Raw genomic sequence first — 21,028 nt, 5'->3', positions numbered from 1 at the left:
GATCTCTGGGTGCGTCGCGGGAGCCGTTTCAGGACGTTGCATCCGGTGCTCGCTGCGTCAGACTTGGAGTACTAGACGCAAGCGTACGCAGCGTATTTGCTCACTAGACGGCGCTTGCCTTCCGAACAGTTTCTGAATACGAGTGACTCCAACGAAGAACATACATCGAATCGTCCAAGGGTCTCGGACGCGACACAAACGTTTGGTGTTCCTTCTTTTTAGCCGAATATTTGACCTCCGGCGTACTTTCAAACGAGCTTGATGGCTTTCTTGGGCCTCCGAACAGGTGGCGGCGGCGGTGGCAGTGGCGCTAACGCTGGAGCTACCACAGGCAGCACACCGACATCCCAGCGCGGTGGTCGCACTGGGCCTGAAGCTGGTTCCGGGCGGGTGAGGGCAGTGGTCGACTCTCCCACGGGTTCGAGTGCCGCTGCTGCTTCGCCTGGTGCGGGTCGCGGCGCAGCTGAGCGTCAGGCTTTTGCGATCATTGAAGAGCGACAGCGCATTCGGAAGCGAGCTGCTGGAAATGAGCGCACTGAGGAGAATCTGGACACCTCCAACACGGAGCAAAGCGACGGCAGTGGCTACATTCTCGGGCCGGTTGTGGCAACGTATATTCGCGGCCGTTTCCTCGGCAAAGGCGGCTTTGCGAAATGCTACGAAATGACGGATGCGCGCACGCAGCGCGTCTACGCTGGAAAAATTATTGACAAGAGCACCGTGACGAAGCTGCGAGCTCGCCAGAAACTTCGGAGCGAGATCCAAATCCATGGATCGTTGCGACATCCGCATATTGTGCGCTTCGAGCACTTTTTCGAGGACGAGGATCACGTCTACATTTTACTCGAGCTGTGCGACGCACAGAGCATGATGGAACTTTTGAAACGACGCAAACGTCTGACGGAACCCGAGTGCCGCTACTTTATGATGCAAATCCTGGAGGCGGTGGAGTACATGCATCGCAATCGCGTCATCCACCGCGATATTAAACTCGGGAACCTATTCTTGACCAGCGATTTGCAGATCAAAATTGGAGATTTCGGCCTCGCGGCAAAGCTCGAGTACGATAATGAGCGCAAGCGGACCATGTGCGGCACCCCGAACTACATCGCACCGGAGATCCTGTGCGGCAAGAACGGACACAGTTACGAGGTTGATATCTGGAGTCTCGGGGTCGTTCTCTACACCATGTTGATTGGCAAGCCGCCATTCGAGACCGCGGATGTGAAGACAACCTACAAACGGATCAAGGCCAACATCTATACGTTCCCTTCGCAGGTACAGATTAGCCGCCCCGCTCGTGATCTCATTGTGTCCATCCTGAATGCAGCGCCAGAGGGCCGGCCCCAGCTCTCTGATATCTGGTGCAGCGAGTTCATGCAAGGCCCTGTGCCCCGTTGCTTGCCGCGCAAGGCGCTCGATGAGGAACCAACACTCGCAGAAATAGGTCTCGATTTCGCGTCTGGGGCCGTCCAAGCAGCTGGTATGCGGTATCATGACAGCGCGGATGGCGCGACGGGCCCCCGGTTTCCCAGTGCGGCTCAGAGCGTGCAACAACAGGCTTGCTCAAGTACCTCTGCACGAGAGAGAAACCTCCCTGCGGTACAGGGCATCACTCAAAAGGGAACCTTTCCGCGAAATCCGTTCACGAAGAAGCATACAGGCACCGGGCCGGTCGCAGCACTGGAGAAGCCGCATGCAGGTTCAGCGCCTGGGAATGCCCTTGGTGTCGTGCACCTGCTGGAGCGTATGGAGCTTGGTACCGCAGAAGCGCCAGCACACACCACTGCCGAACGCATGCACACGGACGGCAGCGCCAACCTGACCCCGATGAGCGGCGCGCGTGCGTGTGCAATGCCTCCGCCCGCATGCGAGAGCGCCAGTCGGCACGATCGACAGATCATTGCGGCAGCGGGAAACGATGCTGGCGGCCACTGGGACGCAGCCGATATGGATGAGGAGGAGCGGGGCATGCTCAGACGCGCCCAGCACGAACTAGCCACGAGCTTTGCACGCTTGCCGCCAGAGGCCATGATCCCGACCTCGGCTGCTCGCAGTGCATCGCCATCGGAGGTACTGGGACCCCCTGGAGCGCGCTCTGGGGCTCAGTCTCGAAGTAGTGCCTCGAGCGCTGCCTGCGCGCAAGCGGGTGACCAGCGAGGTGCCTGCGGAGGCGGTGTGCTCGCGTCGCCGTTCCAGATTGCGGATCCGACGCGCACCGTTCATATGGGCGACCTGCCAGCCGACTGCAAGACCACGCCACCCGAAGTCTGGATCTGCAAATGGGTGGATTACACCTCCAAGTACGGTGTTGGGTATCAGCTTTCGAATGGTGATTACGGGGTTTATTTCAACGATGCAACCAAAATCATGCTGCATGCGGGCGGCGATGCCAGTGCGATCGAGTATGTGGAGCGAAAACGCTTGGCGTTTGGAAGCTACGACGACTGGCAGATTTTCACCTGGAATGACCATCGAGAGAGCCTGCGTAAGAAGGTAACGTTACTGCGGCATTTCCGCCAACACCTGGATGAACACCAGCCGCCTGGCCAGGAGCCGCCAGTGGCGCAGGGTACCGTTCCGGGTAGCGCAGGTGCTGCTGCTGCAGTCCAGCGGCCGATTTACCTCAAGCGCTGGATGCGAACGCGCCATGCAATGATCTTTCGGCTGAGCAACCGTGTGATTCAGGTCGACTTTTTCGACACAACACAGCTGGTGTTGTCGGCAGGCCACGGTATTGTGACGTACCGCGACAAACTCGGGCGACGTATCCAACTTCGGCTTCATGCGATTCCCAACTGTCCCGAATTGGTCAAGCGACTCCGCTATTTACGTGATATCTTGGGGCATTTGACGCAACAACAACAACAACAGCAGCAGCAACCGGTTCCGCCAGCGCAAGTCTAAGCAGCCGTACACGAGGACGTGGTGTTGCTCGGTGCTTCGTTATCTCGCGAGTCGTGGCCCGCGGTGCGACGCTGCACAGGTCGCGACCTCGCGTTCTTCAGCGCCGTTGCGGCCGCTGCTGCCCATTCTCTGCATGCAGCATCGACTGCAGTCTACTGGTTGAGCACGCGTATGAAGCGCGCTAGACGGTACGCGCTCAGCAAGTAACGCAATCGGTCTTGGGAAAAGGCACCATCGTTCGGGTTTGCGACTCGTGCCTTGGTTTCAAGTGCCGGTGGGTGTTCCCGGTGGCGAAACTCGGAATGCGTGGTTACCAAACAGCTACGCTTAGCTGCCTGTCACCATCTAGTTCGAGGATGCGTGCCGTGCGCGGAATCCCTGTACATGCTGTGGTCAGGTACGGATGCGTGACCCTACGAAGCGACGCGGAGCGTGCGAGACTTGTTGGTCGCGACACCCGCCGGGAATTGGCACGGGCCGTTGTGTATTTTTTTCTGCGCTCGCATCGGTACGGTATCGATCACCCTAGGCTATGCATGACCGTCTAAAGGTTGCCTCGCGTCTGCGAGCTTCTCAGCCACTTGCAATAGGGCGAAGCGGTCGCGCGCTTGCGTGCTTCACTCCCGCGAATTCGAGTGCCCGTGCACTTTGGCCCGTGCGCGCGAAGAGAGAAGCGTCCAGAGTCGCATTGCGCCTGGAGGGCGTGTGGGAAGCGCAGAACCTCCATACCTGGAATCGTTCAAGAAGCGTAGTCGTCAAAAATGCCACCGATTCGGATCGGTCTACAACCAGTCACAGGCAGTGCACCGTAGTTTTCCGGCCGCAGGGGAAGATTTTCCATGTTTTTCGCTAGACGCGCGGCTGCTCCGCGAAACAGGCTTCTTCCCGTCGATAGGCAACGTAAACTCGCTTGTATTGATGCCTTTCTGCTATACCTAGAAATTGGGACTAGAGCTCTTGGAATGTTGATCGGGGCTTGGCGCGGTATCGAGCCTCCGCCGAGCATGGACGCGCGGTCGATGGCAGCAGAGAGGCGATCAGATCCGATCCTACAGGTACGGATCCATACGGACACGCATGTTTAGGTGCAACTCGCATCCACATACATCAATGGAATCATCGGCAAGCACACACGGAGAAATACGGACACGCATGTTTAGGTGCAACTCGCATCCACATACATCAATGGAATCATCGGCAAGCACGCACGGAGAAATACGGACACGCATGTTGAGGTGCAACTCGCATCCACATCCATCAATGGAACCATCGAGGTGCCCGATCAGATCAGGCGACAGGAGGCGCGCGCGCGATCATGCAGGCACCGCACGCTGTCACGCTTGTCACGAGACGCGCTCCAGGCCGCTGCTCTCCTCGCGAGGCGTCGATCGACGAAGCGCAGTGATGGATTGCGACGACGCAACGGCGCCGTGCGCTCCACACGCGTAATCGCGGACTCGTGTCGAATTCCTGCGATATACAGCGTACGGTTGTGACGACGACAAGGACGAGGACAACGTCGTGTTTTCTTGCCTACTGAGCACGACCCAAGCAAGAATACGCAATGCCGGAACACTGGTCACCTTACGCTGCAGAGCTGATTGAAACAGCGAAAAAAATCGTAACGCCCGGGAAAGGCATCCTGGCTGCCGACGAAAGCACTGGCACCATTGGGAAACGCTTCAGCAGCATCCAGGTGGAGAACAACGAAGCGAACCGGACTGCGTATCGAGAGCTTCTCTTCAGCACTCCAGGTATTGAGGAGTTCATCAGTGGTGTCATCACATTCGAGGAAACTCTTTTCGCGAAAACGACCGACGGGAAGAAACAGCTCTGTGACCTACTGCGAGAGAAAGGGATCATCGTTGGCATCAAAACCGACAAGGGCACCACGCCGCTACCAGGAACCGACGGCGAGACCGCAACACTTGGCCTTGATGGTCTGTTGGAGCGGTCTAAGAAATATTACGAGGCGGGTGCGAGGTTCGCCAAGTGGCGTGCGGTCTTGAAGATCGATCCCGCCACAGGTTGCCCGTCACAGCAGGCGATCACGGAGAATGCGCACACGCTTGCACGCTACGGTGCTATTTCACAGATGGCAGGTCTGGTGCCGATCATCGAGCCCGAAGTCCTCATGGATGGGTCGCATACGATCGAGCAGGCGGCGGCCGCACAGGAGCGGGTGCTGGCAGCAGTCTACAAAGCCATCCAAGACCAGAATCTGCTTCTGGAGGGAACGCTCCTAAAGCCAGCCATGACGACGCCAGGAGCAGAGCACAAACCCGCAGCGACACCCGCTGAGATCGCCTTTTACACGGTACGTACGCTATCGCGCACGGTACCTCCGGCGGTGCCAGGAATCGTGTTTCTATCCGGCGGCCAGAGTGAAATCGAAGCAACGCAAAACCTCGCCGCCATCAACAATGTGAAGAACGTCTCGAGACCATGGGCGCTGAGCTTCAGCTACGGACGCGCGTTGCAGCAGTCCTGCCTCAAGGCCTGGAGTGGCAATCCGGCGAATGTGGCGGCAGCACAGGAGGCGTTTCTGAAACGTTGTCGAGCGAACGGCCAGGCGCAACTCGGGAAACTCGTGGACGCCGACGGTGCCAGCCAGGAATCGCTGTATGTGAAGGACTACAAGTACTGAGGGTTGGTCAGACATGTACACTCCGGGGGGGAACGAAACATGATCCAGCGAGTCGATCGAAAGTCGTTAGTTGCCGGCAGAATGCAAAGGACGGGACCTGCACACTCGAAAGGGATACTGCAGAGCACGCGATCGACGAGCGCCATCCGTAAAATGATTGGAATCGCGTCTAGTTTATATGAGGTAGCGTCGGCGGAATCTTGTCAGAACGAACGGTCCGGGTTCTGCGACTCGCGCCCTGCGGGAGATCCGACACCTCACGAGTGTTCACGACTTTGGTATGCGCCGCTGTCGAGCAGGGGCCCGGCCCCAACGCCCGCTGAGAACCTCGCTCCCTAGCGTTATCCGAAGGCAACCCGACGCGCGTGTACACCGAATATGACTGCAGGTCTGATGCTGAGGCGTACACGCGACCTGCACCTTCGTCTTGGACGTATACCGCACCAGTTTGAGCGTCCAGGACTCCTAGCGATGGCAGCGGCTTTCCGAATCTTTGCAGGAGAGACAATAGCAACACCAGCGCAAACAACAGGGAAACCAAGCGCCACGGCAGCTGCACTGACTCCGAAAACGCCGCTAGTCGTCCTGTGCAGCGTAGGGAGCGCGTTCAGCACGAGCTTCCTCCACTGCGAACATACAGCGAAACGCGCTCTGAGGACCATTCCACGGTACCGAGAGACGCTCGCGAATGCAACGCGCCTCGTCCAGATGCAGCAGGTCAGGTGCTCGGAAAACAGTCGCGTATGAAGCCGCCAACGCTACCTGCTCGACCTATGCATAGTACGTACGATCCGCTAAACGAATCTGCAGGTCAGCTGCGAACCAGAATGTGCACCATGGCAAGTGACCTCGTCGTGATCAACGCGGGGCAAGCGTCAGCACTCCGAGGCTCGCGCTATGCCCCAGAGGCGTCGACAACGCACCGAGATCACGGCGGAACGTCGGCAGCATTCATCTGCTCTAGAACGATGTCGGTTTGCTCTCGATTCCCTATTGCCACTGGATCCATACTGGACGCGCGTGCAGGTGCAAGGAGCAAACGCTCAGACGCAATTCCATCCGAAAATCATATCCGTTTGCTCCTGTTTTTCTATTACCAATGGATCTATGTTCAAAGCGTCCATGGGTGAAGGGAGCGCGTGCTCAGGTGCGAGTCGATCAGAGACTCCTCCGCTCGTTCGATGCTTGGGCTCACTAACGTATTTCTCGTCCTTCACCATCAGATCTAGAAGCAACACGCTTGCACAAATCGCCGGTTTCGCCAAGTTGCAAGTCAACGATAAAGCGATCAGTTCACAGGCCTCGTTTGCAGCGCAAAAAGACGATTTTTCATCTGGTCACGGGTCAATGAGCAGCACGGTATCCGCGTCGGGGGATTCGGTCGACGCTCGATACCGCTTTCGCGGAATGGAGGCTTCGGCAGCATCCTCAGCGGGAGCCATTGTTTCCGAGTCAGTTGCGTCGATTTCGATGAGGTCAACTTCCGAGTCCGGTCTGCTGCTCTTATTCTCATCGCGCTCATTATCCGGATCATTTGACGACGGCAGAGGAAGGGTTTCCCACTCACCGATGCTGCTGCCTTCGAGGATGCGCCAGTTTGTTTCTGTCGCAGCAGTGTTCTCAGTGCCGGGCACCAGATACACATCGAAACGCAGTCGCTGAAACTGCGTCCCATGTTCTTCTTTTCTTTGGACGGCATCGATCTGCAGCTCCGCCGATGCTTCGACTCCAAGCGACGCCAGAGATCTCTCGCAGTTTGCACGCCATAAGCATCGCTCGTCTTCATCATCATCGTCATCGTCGTTGTTGTTGCCGATATCTTTAGGCGAGTCGCCGTTCGCCAGTGCGGTGATCGCATCCGCAGGGTCCGGGTCCTCATACAAAAGCGCAACGCAGGGTTCACCGCGCGCGTCTCGTGTACAGAGGCCAATCAGAAGCGCGGCTTCTGTACCGATACCAAGCTGACCGTGCAAGCACTCGCGTATGAATTGCCCGAGCGTAACCTGCGTTAGGGCGCTGGTCAACGCGATGGCTAATTTGCCGCGGGAGCATATGGAACAATCTTTGTTGGGCGCTGCGAGCGCTTCTGGCAGCAGCAGCACGGATTCAGAGCGACTTCGGGATGGGGTTGGTGTTCGCAGCACAAAGACGCAGCGGAGTACACTTCGCGCGCGTTTCAAGTCAGTGGCGTTATCTGTCCGCTGCACCAGTTGGTGCCATTTGCAGAGCTCCGTGAGTGCTAGCCCAGCCACCATAGCATTCGTGGCAGCGATCGCGTGTACGATTCCACCGGCAATACCTTTGACTTCGAAAGGGCTCTGCAGCGGCTCTACCCGATAGCAGTGTGCGCGTAAGTTGCTCATGGCTGTGACGAACGCCAACGCCTCAGCATCATCCTTATCAAAGGTGCGAGGTTTCGAGCAGCTACATAGTCGCGGAACCACCTCATTGAGAACCGCTAAACACGTAGAGACATCCCAGGCACTGGTCTGCTGCGCAAATCGCTCATCTAGTGCCTCTAGGCGCTGCTGCTGTTGCTGTTGCTGTTGCTGCTGCTGTTGCTGTTGAGTCAGCGTCTCGAGGTCGTCGAGCAGCGCGCCCTCCAATGGTCGAGGTCGTCGTTGTTCACCCGCCTCCTGCCGTATCGCGGCTTGTCGTGTCACCTCTTCCACGAATAAGAACCTCAATAACCGAACAGTATACGCCGCAGGTGTCTCCTGACCGTCCCATCGACAGTCCAAGTCGCTGAGCATGGACTCAGCCGCTGACTCTGGTGCAAAAAGATGGTTGAAGAGATGTTTTGCCCAGGCAACACAATGCGCTGGTTTTTCGGGATTGGAGCGGATCGTGCAAACCGCAAACTGACGCGTTCCCGACTTGGGTGTGCACTGGTAGCACTCACTGACCCCCGGCAGGATGGGCACGACCTGACCCAGGTAACCAGCACTGCCAGTGTCGATCAGGAGCCTCCGGGTGGCTATGCACATCTTGTTCACGTGTTGGCGAGCCTCCAGGTTGTCCAGCGCATTCAGCACAACATCAAAAGAGCGAAAAAAGTTCCATGAAAACTTTGTTGTGTCCCGAACATCACCTGCGTGAGCGACCAACTCGAGTCCCTGGCCGGGCAGCGTCCGGCCGAGGTTCGCCACCACCGCCTCGCTTTTGAGCCGACCAATGTCCGAACGCCGGAACAAAAACTGCCGGTTCAGGTTCGAGGCATCCACCCGGTCCAGATCAACGAGATGAAGACAGCCCACCCCGAGCTGGACGAGACCGTGGGCGAGCTCGCAACCGATGCCGCCGGCGCCCACGAGCAAAACCCGCAGCGCTGACAGCGACTCCAAAGACGACACACAGGGCTGTGCTCGCGTACTCGGCTCCATGGTCGCACGACTATCAACGAGCATCGGAAACAGGTCTCGAGTCCAGGCCCAGCTCGAGAGACGAGCCGCCAGGAACGACAGCCGACGCACCCTCTCTCGATTACAGTGGCTCAAGTGTGGCGATATGGACAAGTGGTGCGTTTTACGCGACGTATCGCTGCCGGTGATGCTGGCCAACATGTCGCCACGTGACTGCAGGCGCACCGTCATGCTCAGGACTGGTACCCGACTACCGAACGCTGGAACGGGTTCCTGATCATTCAGAAGGATGACGCGTCTACATAGCGCCCTTCTCTGGGACGGTATTTATGCCCGTATTAGGAAGCGCTGGTGCCTTCACGATCTCGTCAGGTATCCGCTGGCATTGGGTAAGTCCAAGTACCCGGTGCACGGTATCGACGAGAGCTGATGTGATATCCAAAATCCCGCTGGGACGCGAGCGCTGCAGAGTGTGCCACCATTCCAGGATTCGCTACCTACATCAAAGACCTCGATATGAGGCGAAGCGCTTCTGCAGGCGGCGGAATCCGCGCAGCATTGGTACCAGTGGGTGCAGAAGGCGCCAGCCGCCGCACCAGCAACATCCTCGGTTGACAGTATACGCGCCAGGGTCGCTTCGGTGAACCAGCGCTGCCGCAGGCCAAACACGTTGAAGCGCGCACAGGTGCGGTATCGCATGGGCCTGCTGCCCATCCCCTGGATGAAGAGCTTCTCGGAGCTTTATTCGATGTTCCCGCGCTGTGCCGTGGCTTGTGCGTCAACGCACGCTTCCTGAGCACAGAATGCACGCTGCTGCTGCTGGCGATGGTGGCGGTGGCGGTGGCGGTGGCGGTGGTGGTGGTGGTGGTGCGACAGCGCGAACCAGCCTCTTTCTCCAACTCGAATGTGCCCTTATTCTCGAAGTAAATCAAAGCACCAAATGCTCAGATCCTGCGTACGTGTCGCCCATAGCAGCGTTGCCCTGAATCAGCTCCAAACTGAGCAGGGGCGAATGCGCCTGCCGCAAGGCGGCGGTGCGCTATACATCCTCATCGACCAGCACGACATCGCGTGACGCTTCGCATTCATATACTGGTCGAATCGAGCAGGCCTCCATTCCATTCAGGAACACTGCGATAAAGTTCAGCGAATGCAGAAATGTCTACGAAAGCAACAGAATCTTTGCCTTGGTCCCCGGGAACGCTCATGCATCTGGAAGCTTCGAATGCGACGTAGGCATCCTGCATCGTCGATGCACGCCGAAGCGGCATGCGCGCGCGCCTCGCCGTGCATGTAGCGAGGCGAGACACGCATGATTCAAATATGTTTATTTTGGGATGAATCTCCCAGAGTCCATGCGCATCGCAGCGCCCTTCGATCAGGACGGGTGCACAGCCGCTGCGAACCACCCTCGGGGATCGGCTGCTGGACGGGCATCCACTACCATGGCATACCGTGCGCCACGTTTCTTGTGTACAGGGATACAGAGAACCCTCGACTGCCACAGCAAACAGCACGAATGGTGTGCATGACGGAGCAGGAGGCCATCGTTGGCTTTCATCCGGCAAGCGTTGATGAATCGCGTGCTTCAGCGGGCAGTAAAGCTGCGGCCTAGGGCCTCCACGGTGCGCAGGCGACGTATTTCGCGAACCGCCACCAGGTGCTGGCGAAACCATCCGGGAAAGGGAAATCCATCGCCTGCCGTCCGCGCCTGCATTCGCAACATGTTAACAAAGACGCAGCTGGGAAAGGGCCGAGCATGTGGTACCGGCTCCTCGCCAGTGTCATAGAGATAGCCAAACTCCATCTGAGCACTATTCATTTGCTGCTCCACCAGTTGCTTGTATTTTCGGAAATAATAGCGCACTAGATCCTGTACGCGACGATGCGGGAGCAAATAACGCTGGATGAGGGAAAACTGCTTGCCGTACTCGAAAATCCCTCGCGCAAATAAAGAACGATCCTCACTGGTCCAGCAAGTGGGATCCACCGCCTGTGGAGCCAAACGCTCGGTCTCAGTGACCACGACATAGGCAGCGTCCACATCATAGTTGTTCTCGTGTAGAATGCAGTGGAGCACAAATTCCTGTTCAGCGGTCGCCGGTAGACCCCAGCGCTTTTCAATAAATGCGCTGCATTTTTCTAGGTAGGTACGCAGCTGCGCCTCGGGTATCTTTCCCGCATACCAGTATACCGAGCCAGGTTTCTCCAGGTACGTTTCAATATGCCGCTGAATCTGTTTTCGCAACGCCTCGAGACTCGCTATACGCTCGCTGTCGGTTGCGTATCCGCGTTGCTCGCCATCTGGAAAGTCGGCAGGTATTGCGGCTTCGGGGACCTGAAAGGCTTCACCAACCCGGGGCATGATGCGGCGAGCCGGACGACCGGCCGCACTACTTGGCACGCTGCGAACTAGCCGAGACGCAGTTTCTGGTTGAGATGCTGCGTCTGATGCTTGGCCCAGTGACGCGGCAGCGCCGTCCGACTCTCGCCCAAGGGAATCGCGCAGTCGCACGCCCTCCACAGAAATGGCCGCCGAATCCGGCTTGGAGGAAACTTGCGTCGCGTCAACTGAGCTGTCAAGCTGGACAGCGCTATTCGATGATATGGACGAGTTTTCCACGCATACCAAAGCTCCCGTGTCTTTCAAAAGCGTTTCGGTTGCCACAGAGTCGAGGTCTACCGCATGTCGCTCATATGTCTGGTGCTCCGGGGCATCGCCGACTGCCACCATGCTCCCTGGATGCGCCAACGGCATCTGCATAGATGGCCGTTTCGACAGCGTTGATGGCGCTTGCAAGACGAGTTCGGCAGCAGGGCCAGTCGCGGCAGGCACCTGGCCCCCTGCTCGTGCAGTTGCTCCCAAAGCGCTACCGCACGGAGCGATGTGTTCGGCTTCGATTGCGCCGGTCTCCAGTTCAGACGCATTCGAGGATGCAGTGGAATGCAGATCAGCGTGCACTGGGGTCTGGGTCAGACCCGTGGATTCGCTCTGCGCGGGCAACGCATGACCAGGGAATCCCTCGCAGCCCCCTGTCGACGGGCTCGCACCCTCCGCCGACACAACGGTCGTCTGCCGTACGACTTGGGCGCTCGCAAATGAATCGTGACGCAGCTTGCCTTCAGATTCTGTGGGTGCGCTTTGTATTGCGACGAGTTGCGATGCTGCCGACTCGCTATCAGAGCTCTTCTCGACGCATTCGCGGAGCGTATCCGCAGGTGCGCGCCTGTGCGGAGACGGGAAGGACGCCGGCGGTGCACCGATCTCTGCAAGTGTCAGCCTGCTGTCACTGGCGGTACCCAGAGAAATGGCCTCCACAGCGGCATCCGCTTCGCGCAAATGCGCTCCAGGCATAGGCTCAGCTTGCGAAAGCTCCGCACTGGCCAGTCTCATATGCGGACTAGGCGAACGCCTTGAGTCTCCAGAGATCATCATGGAGGAAACCGCGGGCCTCTGGGGAACACGCTCTCCAGCATCGCTGTCGCCAGTGAATTGTTTGTTATATGAAAAGCCTTGTCCAGCAGCAGCTGCAGCGATTGCCGGTGCCCTAGTCTCTGACGCGTTTGAACGCATTCGTGCATGCTTGTCTGAGCGCTCACAAGGCGCCAGTGCGCTGGGCGCCGCGTTCCACTGCTGATCCGAATTACAATCCGGACAGATAAAGTCTCCCTCAGGGACCTGGAGTAACGGGGGCGAGCAGCAGTACGTGTGTCGAGCCCCGTTACAGCCATCGCAAAGCAAAAGGAGGTCCTCGTCGTGCCCAGAACCACAAACGGAGCACACAAAGTCATCCTCAATGTCGTCCTCAAGGTTAGAAGCTCGTGTTGACGTTATGAGACGCTTGCTCCGCTTCGTGCCTTGTGCGTCTCGGGGGTGCGCCTCTCCGGCCTGATTCCGGCGAGTCGGCGCAACGCTTACCGCACCTCGTTTCGCCGGCACGCGCTCTGCGCCAGTGTAGACCTTGGGTTTGCCAGCACCCATATCAGAAGAAGCCTTATCGAGACGCGAACGCTTGCGAGGCATGATTTATCGCTCCTGGCCAACACTGCTCGTACCACACGCTGTGTCTAGAGTCGTCGCTATGGGGCCACCCCGCTCGTGTTCGCTTGACAAACAGCTCCCAGGATCGCGCAACGAAAAGCCACGCGCTATTGCCCAAGTATTCTATTCAAAACTAGTCTCGAAAACTGTAACAGATTTGCAGGTTCCTAGTACTTTGCCTGAAACAGCCGTCCACCCCGTCTTTGGCTAGAATAGCCAACACAAGTTGCAACAGAAAGTATGTTGATAATGGTGCTGCATTAGCGCTGAGTAGCGCGATCGGGGCCTGTCGCAGCGCCACGGCACCAGCGGCGATCGACGGTACCAGAGAACAGAAGAGAGCACTGAACTGCTGGCTATGTTCCTGTGTACCGTTTTCTCCCGAACGGGTTTTCTGGATATCGAGGTGCGATATTCGAGGTGTCTCCATCGAGAGGAATGGATCTGTCGGTGGGTTTACGGGTTCTCGGTCGTCTTCCTGGCGAGATGTATTCGAGTATATGCCACTGGAATGCGGTATTGCGTCGGAATCAAGATGATCCGCAAAGCCATCGACCTCGGCTTCGTGAAATAACCGATAGCATGGTGCGATGCGGACGTGCAAGCTTCCCGTTTTCTCGTCTCCGTACGTGTAGCGTGATGAAATGATGCAAGCTTCAATTTTTCGATGATTCGGCTTCAAGCCAACTTGTAGACGTAGCAATGTGCGTCACTGTTTTGGCGATGGATGTAGCGTGTTGTCGCCCATAGGCGTCCTTTTCAGAAGCTCATGCCGATTGGCTCACTAAACCAGTCACGTCAGATAAGCGATTCCGTTCCGAATCTATAGACCCATAGCTGTGTCTCCATGCACAAAAAGCGTTTGACGCGAACATGTGACATGCCACGAGACACATTCCAAGAGGTTCACGTCAGTTGTGTTTGCATGCAGAACGGTATAGAAGGGAGAATGCAGTCGTGGCAGCGATCACTTCTAGTGCCACATGCGTCACCCTCTTGTCGTGAAGCGAGTGTAGACCGATCGAAATCTCTCGACTTGATCTCCAGCCTGGATTTGCTTTTCGCAAGTCGATTGGTCATGGAAAACGTCGCGTTTAACGAATTCCTCTGTCCAGGGAGGCAGCTTTGCGGTGACCCTGCAGGCGTCGACTCGGGGAGCGCCAAACGATGTATCGATGATCCGCGGCGAGCGCAGAGGCGTGCTAAACATGCACGTTGCAGCACAGCGAGCCCCGATGATGGCGCCTGGCGAGTTCCAACGAGTTCATTCCCGGCGTCCAGATATCTGGTGCAACCAACTGAAGGCTCCCGCTCCTCGCGGTTGCTGCTTCGTATAGCCCACGATTGGCATTTGGGCAGAGAACAAAACGCCAGTGAACTGCACAAACGCTGTGCAACACACGATGGCAAAAGCGCGTTCGATGCAGTGCCGGCCTTGATCCTGGAAGAGGCGTCGTCAATCAGGACGCGTAGCGTAGACGAGCTTTACTTCACAGGGACATGAGCATCGAATAGGCAAAGTTCCGCACACCCATCAAGAAGGTTATGTGTATTTGTTGTGGAGAGACGCTATCCAACGTATCATATCATGAACGCTCTTTCAGATTCTAATACTGTGCAATCGATAAATTTACACGGATTCTCCCAGATGCGTAACTTTTAGTTGTACACAGGGAAACGACCACGATGCTGACCGTGTTTAGAGCTACCGATACGTTCAGTCATGTCGCAGAATGCGATCCACATCACAGCTGCTGTCTGTTCATCGAGAGGTCCTGCGTTCGTACACCATCCATGAATCAGGTGCACAAGTGGACAGGGTCCAGGGCGCTGCTTCGCTAACGCTTTTGCTGCAGGCTGGTCTGCAGCACCGCTGTGCGACGCACTTCCAGAAATTCGGATCATATACGGACAAAATAGAACCTTGTTCGTTGGCAGCCAGACGAGGCGTCCACTTCGAACACAACATTGTTGCGGTCTCCGAAACTACATCAAGTTCGTGCGAACGGCTGATTCCTCACTGTGGAGCAGTGACGGCGCGATTAAGGAGAGTCTGGATCGACTTGACACCATAGGTTTTCGCCACGGTGTACGGCTACCGTGGTGAACGCGTTCCACTTGTTCTCTTTACACGGACGCAACAGAACAGAGACCGAGTACGACCAGCTGCCCGGCTGCGAAACTTTTGACGACACAGGGCACAGGTTTGTGGTGAACGCGGGCTCACGTGCACCGCATTATTATAGAGATTTCCAAATTCGGTGTACGAAACCCTTGAGGCTTGCCCTGATCGACGTGGCGCACCAAGAGAACTCGGGGGAACCGGACCATAAAAATAGCACTTTTGGGACGCCGCCTACGCGCACCTCTTGTACACAGGACGCCAGCAGCACGACTGGTGACGGCAAGCATCGAAATCATCCATCACATTGCTCTCAAGCAGAACAGATCCATAGGCGCGAGCTCGCTGCAGCTCGTGCGCGGAACTTTACGAGCGCTCCCAAGGCGTGCGCTGCCTCCGGAGGACCTGAGCATGCGGGCCAGCCACTACGTTGACAGTCGGTGTGCTTTTGGATGCCTGCTTGGTGCGTTGCACGCGAGCACTCAGTTCTGCCAACGAAGCGCGTCGCGTGTCGCTGCACTCGAGCTTCGAAAAAGCACTCATCTACTCCGCGTTGAACGCAGGAAGACCAATGTCGGGTTTCGACAGCGACCCGGTTATCCTGTACTAGTACCGGTGAACAATCTCCAGTACCGGCAGCTTCGCTGCTGCGCGAGCGAACCTCCGAATTCTGCAAAGCCCGGAAAAGACGCGCAGCCACCGGAAGAATCCGAGCAGCAATTCTTCTCCGAAGAGTTCCAGCGTCGCATGTCAGACGAGTTCCGCGCAGCGCTTGAGGCGGAGTTTGATCGTGAAGACCCCCTCGAGGAGAGTATTCGAAACGCGTTTTGCCGAGAGGAGAGGCCGCCCCAGGAGCCGGGCCCGCCGAAAACGTACCAGTTGTACGATCCTGATGAAGTGGTCGCCGAACTAGACCGCTTGGCGGCATCCGGAGCTTTCGACGTCTCTGAATACGGCGATGCGGATACGTTTTGGGAAAGATACGTCAAGAACAGGAGCGCCAGCGCTTCGCAGGACGGCGACACGACGCAGACCGACACCGACGTTGGGCGCGATGCAAGCATCTGGGAGCTAGATCTTGAGCACCTCGATGATTCGTCATCCGCTGAGGGTCCCGATGCTGCTGGCACTCCGGGAACGCAAGCCCTGCTTCAGTTGCCCTGCCCGGGATGCGGTGCACATCTCCAGGATGATGATCCGGACGCCCCCGGTTACTTACCCGCACGGGCCCTGAGGCCGAAAGGGCAAAACGCCGAGAAACCGCTGACGTCGAAGGTCTGTCAACGGTGCTTCCACCTGACGCACTATTCGAAAATCAGTGCCAAAGGGCTGACGCTCATGTCCCCGGAGCAATTCCGGGAGATCCTCGCCCCGTTGGCAAAACAGCGCGCAGTGGTGGTTTGCATGCTCGACATTCTGGATCTGTCCAGTTCGATGCTGAAGGAGGTTTCTCAGCTGGCCAATGCCCAAAGCCCTGTACTGGTTGTTATCAATAAGGCAGACCTGCTTCCCTCGTCGGTGAAACTCGGCCACATCATGCAATGGATTTGGAAACGTTGTGCAGCTTCGGGGATGCGACGGCGGCCGCGTGCTGTCTACCTCATCAGTGCAGAGAGAGGGCTCGGCATCCGGGGTTTCGTCCAGGGACTCGTGGCCGCTGCTCGAGAATCCCGCACCGATCACATTTACATCATGGGTGCCGCCAATGTCGGGAAAAGCACGCTACTGAATCGCATCATACGGGGGCATCCTGGCCACGGCTCAAAACCGACGCGTGAGCTGACCACCAGTGTTGTACCTGGTACCACACTGGGCATGGTTCGTTTGCCCCTGAAGAATGCCGCAACCGGCGAGCGCATCGTGATCATGGATACACCTGGCATCGTCGAGCCTCGCCGCGTCAACCTCCTCTGTCTCGAAGATATCTCAGAGATGAAAGGTATCCTGCCAAGACGACGCCTCCGCGGTATCACGTATCGTCTCGAACAGGGCAAGTCTTTATGGCTGGGCGGTTTGGTAAATATCGCCCTGGCTGAGGGGAAACCCTGGTTCTTCACAGCCTACGTCAGCGAGCAGGTAACCGTTCATGTAAGCGACGCCAGCAAGGCACTGAACGAGACGTATCGCGTACAGTCCGTGAAGAACGGCCTGTTATGGCCTGGTGGCTTGCGTGTGCCGCTCGCGACCGTAGAACCTGTGCGAATGTGTGTGGAACACGGTACCTGGAAACGAACTTGTGCCGATATCGTGATACCTGGTCTCGGCTGGGTAGCACTGCTGGGCAGTGGCTCCTGCACCGTGCATGTCCGAGTTGCTGGCGGCGGTACAGTGTGGAAGCAGGAGCCTCTCGCTCCACGTGCGTTAGCGGAATTGCGGACAGAACGATATTTCGGGGCGCCTCGCCAAGTGTTGCGAAACACCAAGGCCTCCTCCTAATGCGATCCCAGAAAAAAATGGGGTTTATGCTGCTTTGGCTGTTCGAATTGTTGCCGTCCAGGAGATTGTAGCTCTACGCGTATCACCATGAGATAGAGGCGGACCTCGAACTAGGGCGTATTCTAAATGTTGTGTCTCGTTCAACTGTTATCAGCCCCAGCCTCTGCGTACTGTTTCTTGTGCTGCTTCCTTTCTCTATCTCGCAGCTTTTGCTTTAATGAAGCCGGTCGCACTTGTGTCTCCAGCTTCGGTGCCAGCAGTCGACGGATGTTGATAACAGCGTTCAAGTGCCGATTCTGATGCGTTCGGACGACGTCAACGCACTGGATGTGCGGGTAATAGTTGCGATCTGCACTTTACTAGCCGTTTTCGTCTGCTCTGGAGACAGCCTCGGCCTCCGGACGGCGTCAACACACTGGATGCACGGGTAATAGTTGCGATCTGCACCTTACTTGCCATTTTCGTCTTCTCTGGTGGCAGCCGTGGTACGCCCCTGGCAGCTACGACACACGACCCTGGTCAGCAGCTGGAATATGTCCACCACAGCTCCTGTTCCTTCAAGAGCCCCCTGGTCCCGCGTAAGGACACACGGCATCGCTCAGTATATGCTCTTGATGGACACTGATGGATCCAATTGTTACCCTTCACTGTACCCGCACTGAGTGCCCTGCCGTAGACTCCCGATCGTGTTCTGAGCGTTCCCATAGGCGAGCGCTCTGTGCGCTGTACACACAAGTGCCCGACGTCGCACTCGACAGAGGATTCATGGAACGCGATGCTATCCATGATGAAACAAGGAGGAGAAGGCGAAATGAGGCTGGATATCAAGTTGAGAAATTGCGAATCGTCTACGCTGTCTTCGTGCGAACCGACGACGCACGCTGCACGGGAAGCGATCGCTTCGATAACCCAAGTCCGAGTCCAAGACCCTTTACCATACAGACAATAAAGACAGAGGTCTTTAGGAGTATAGCTCGTGGGACGTATCATGCTGCTGTGAAATGCGGTTTCGCCGATGGGCACAAACACAAGAGTATTCGTCTCTCGGCCGGATTCGATTATAGGACGTGGAACTTTCTGTGAACTGTCGACATGAGCTTGTGAACAGGCCTTCAGTGCTCGACGTCCATTTTTTGCATCGTCAACGAATTTGCACGAGTTGCTGGCTCCATGCATTACCTTGAACCAGGAAGATTGAAACCTTGAAGAATGCTTGATATGAACACGCTACAATCAGGCAGAGGAGATGAAATGAAACTTCTATCGATCCGTTGGGTACGAATTCGGTAATCTGACGAGTCCCGGTTCGAAGACATCGCCAATCACCTGGATTTCGACGACGTAAGGAATCCCAGCGTCAAAACGTCGAAAGCGCCACTCCGAAAAGACGACCGCACCCCCCTGACACTACGTCTGAGTCCGTCATCCTCGACTGCAGCTCTTCGAATTTCAAGGCAGCACATCTAAGAAAACGTTCGGCGAGTAATTCTAAAAGCAAACATAGAACGACTAGTTCACTGCTGTAGTCGAGTCGGTCTCGAGCCTCGAGGTTACACCGAGCGACTAGGTCGGTTCAAGGCCTTGTTCACTCCTCGGTGCCGCTGCGCCAGCGAGCCTGCTGCAAGCAAGCGTTCATGGAAAACTATGTGTATGCGCTCCGAATGGACGCTATGAATCTGATGGATCCCTGGTCTGTGGATCAATGCATCAGCAACCATGAGCTTGACACACCAATCCAACTCCGGGGTTCGCGGACGCCGACAAGAGCAACGCTCGCATCTACAGCGGGGTTTTGAATAGCGCTCCATGGTATGCGGCTGCTGTTTATGATGAAAAAGCGCGCCCATGATGCCCCGGGTGTCCATCATATCTCTCGTATGCCTGCCGCTATGGTTTATCATGAAGATGCATCGCTCGATATTCCCAATACGCATGCTGCCGGCAGCGATGATACAGCCTGCACCAGCAGATCGGCTGCAGGTGCCGTGAACCGCTCATCTGCGGCTGTCGCAAGAGGCACGTCGCCCATGCGGAATCTACCCAGACGCAATTCCAGTGACCGCGGTGCTCTGTTCAAATAACTGCAGCTGAACCGTCGCCAAAAAAGCTGGGATGGAATCCATTTGGCATAGGAGCGTCTCCACTTCAGCTCGAAGAGCACGCTGGACAAAATCCGTGGCCATCAGCTCGAAAGCACCTCGTTCATTGCGATGAAACTGGATCTTGTCATCCGCATTTTCTGCATAGAGGCTTTCCAGTGTGTAAACAGAGCCAGCGATACGTAATCGCCAACCGAAGAGATAGTAAATAGATTCGACAACTTGTTGGATTTTCGCTCGCGCAGCTTCACGCGTCCGCTGAACGAGCTTCCAGGGATCCATATGGTGACCAGTCGCTTCGTCATCCCCGGCACCTGAGTCCACGCTTGGAGCGGGCGACTCCGTTTTTGAGGATCTATCTGCTGTTGTTGTTGTTGTTGTTGTTGCTTTCATTTTGTTCGTGCTCGTCGTCGTGGTATTCGGCATTGTCGTGGTGCCTTCACGTGCCGACACCGTGCCGAGCTGGGGCGGTGCCTTACGCGGATGCCACAGCCGATAGCGCTCCGGATCGAAGGCACCTCGCCCGAGTCTGTCCTCTGCCTGGGCCAGTGCAGCAGCCAACGCTTCTCTTTCCCGGTATAGAGTACGTAACTGCAGCAAAAGTGCAGGCCGGTCCAGGGACTGCGCAGCCGCTAGCGCGCGCTCCACCGTCGCGTGTTCTGTTGACGTTACCGCATCAGCACCCAAACTCGAGACTTGGGTGCCATCGTGCCGCTCACTCGAAGTATCTGCAGCATCATGCATCGTTCTATATGCAGTTGCAGTGCCGGAATCCTTCGAATCAGCCGGCAAGCGCCTCGATCCGTGCGAGTCGTGCGACGCTGTAGCCTGTTGCGGAAAGAGGCAACCCTCAGGCTGAGCCTGCCCCTGAGCAGCTTCCCATGTCCTTTTCAGTGCCTGGTATCGAACTTCAAGAGTAGCCCGCGCTTTCTCACTTTCGATAGCACGAAGTCGCCAGCGTTCTGCTACCTCTGTGCGTGCCTTGAGCTCGCGCTGCAGTGCCCAAACCAGCGACTGGGACGCCTCTAGCTCCGCACGCAAAGCAAGCTGCTGACGCACTGAGCCGTGTTCACCATCAAGAGCAGCAGCTGTTTCCAGGGATGCACCTGCGCGGAGGACAGCGGCAAGCTGGCTGCGCAAGTCCCGCAGCGAGGCTAGCACGCTCGAAATAGTCGCTAGACTGTCAACCCGCGGGTGTTCGCCCGCCTCGCCACCAGGTGCGGGACAGTCTCCGGTTCCCGCCGGATCGCTATATGACCCATGCACAAACTGATGGTCACTTGCCTGTTCTGAGTCGTTGATGATAGCTTCAAGCCGCTGAAGACACACCCGAACCTGGGCAGTCAACGCCTCGTCCACGCGTTCCACAGTAGCGTCACTGGCCATGCAGAGCGCCAGGAAAGCGCGCCAAAA

At 56.9% G+C, this 21,028-nt stretch overlaps 7 protein-coding genes across 7 annotated transcripts, besides 1 other annotated feature; 4 read left to right on the top strand and 3 right to left on the bottom strand.

The window, feature by feature from the left end:
* Positions 1 to 261: 261 nt before the first annotated feature.
* CYME_CME146C (polo-like protein kinase) lies at positions 262 to 2,907 on the top strand (the record flags this gene model as incomplete). Its single annotated transcript, XM_005535590.1, has 1 exon — positions 262 to 2,907. One exon carries the CDS (start codon positions 262 to 264, stop codon positions 2,905 to 2,907), a length of 2,646 nt encoding a protein of 881 aa, XP_005535647.1.
* A 1,564-nt stretch (positions 2,908 to 4,471) lies between these two features.
* CYME_CME145C (fructose-1,6-biphosphate aldolase) lies at positions 4,472 to 5,554 on the top strand (the record flags this gene model as incomplete). Its single annotated transcript, XM_005535589.1, has 1 exon — positions 4,472 to 5,554. The coding sequence occupies one exon, from the start codon at positions 4,472 to 4,474 to the stop codon at positions 5,552 to 5,554; it is 1,083 nt and encodes a 360-aa protein (XP_005535646.1).
* An 897-nt stretch (positions 5,555 to 6,451) lies between these two features.
* On the top strand, positions 6,452 to 7,216 carry CYME_CME144C (hypothetical protein; the record flags this gene model as incomplete). The annotated part of the gene is made up of 1 exon (XM_005535588.1): positions 6,452 to 7,216. The coding sequence occupies one exon, from the start codon at positions 6,452 to 6,454 to the stop codon at positions 7,214 to 7,216; it is 765 nt and encodes a 254-aa protein (XP_005535645.1).
* On the bottom strand, positions 6,892 to 8,961 carry CYME_CME143C (Smt3-activating enzyme E1 C subunit; the record flags this gene model as incomplete). Its single annotated transcript, XM_005535587.1, has 1 exon — positions 6,892 to 8,961. One exon carries the CDS (start codon positions 8,959 to 8,961, stop codon positions 6,892 to 6,894), a length of 2,070 nt encoding a protein of 689 aa, XP_005535644.1.
* A 1,543-nt stretch (positions 8,962 to 10,504) lies between these two features.
* On the bottom strand, positions 10,505 to 12,940 carry CYME_CME142C (similar to retinoblastoma binding protein 2; the record flags this gene model as incomplete). Its single annotated transcript, XM_005535586.1, has 1 exon — positions 10,505 to 12,940. One exon carries the CDS (start codon positions 12,938 to 12,940, stop codon positions 10,505 to 10,507), a length of 2,436 nt encoding a protein of 811 aa, XP_005535643.1.
* Positions 12,941 to 15,491: 2,551 nt separating this feature from the next.
* Positions 15,492 to 17,516, top strand: CYME_CME141C (similar to GTP-binding protein; the record flags this gene model as incomplete). Its single annotated transcript, XM_005535585.1, has 1 exon — positions 15,492 to 17,516. The coding sequence occupies one exon, from the start codon at positions 15,492 to 15,494 to the stop codon at positions 17,514 to 17,516; it is 2,025 nt and encodes a 674-aa protein (XP_005535642.1).
* A 138-nt stretch (positions 17,517 to 17,654) lies between these two features.
* Positions 17,655 to 19,026: a sequence feature (possible transcribed region).
* Positions 19,027 to 19,552: 526 nt separating this feature from the next.
* Positions 19,553 to 21,001, bottom strand: CYME_CME139C (similar to spindle checkpoint protein Xmad1; the record flags this gene model as incomplete). Its single annotated transcript, XM_005535584.1, has 1 exon — positions 19,553 to 21,001. The coding sequence occupies one exon, from the start codon at positions 20,999 to 21,001 to the stop codon at positions 19,553 to 19,555; it is 1,449 nt and encodes a 482-aa protein (XP_005535641.1).
* Between the last annotated feature and the right edge of the window lie 27 nt (positions 21,002 to 21,028).

Source organism: Cyanidioschyzon merolae, chromosome 5 (assembly GCF_000091205.1).
Source record: "Cyanidioschyzon merolae strain 10D DNA, chromosome 5, complete genome".
NCBI classification, from domain to species: domain Eukaryota; phylum Rhodophyta; class Bangiophyceae; order Cyanidiales; family Cyanidiaceae; genus Cyanidioschyzon; species Cyanidioschyzon merolae.
This window is presented reverse-complemented; position numbering and strand designations above follow the sequence as displayed.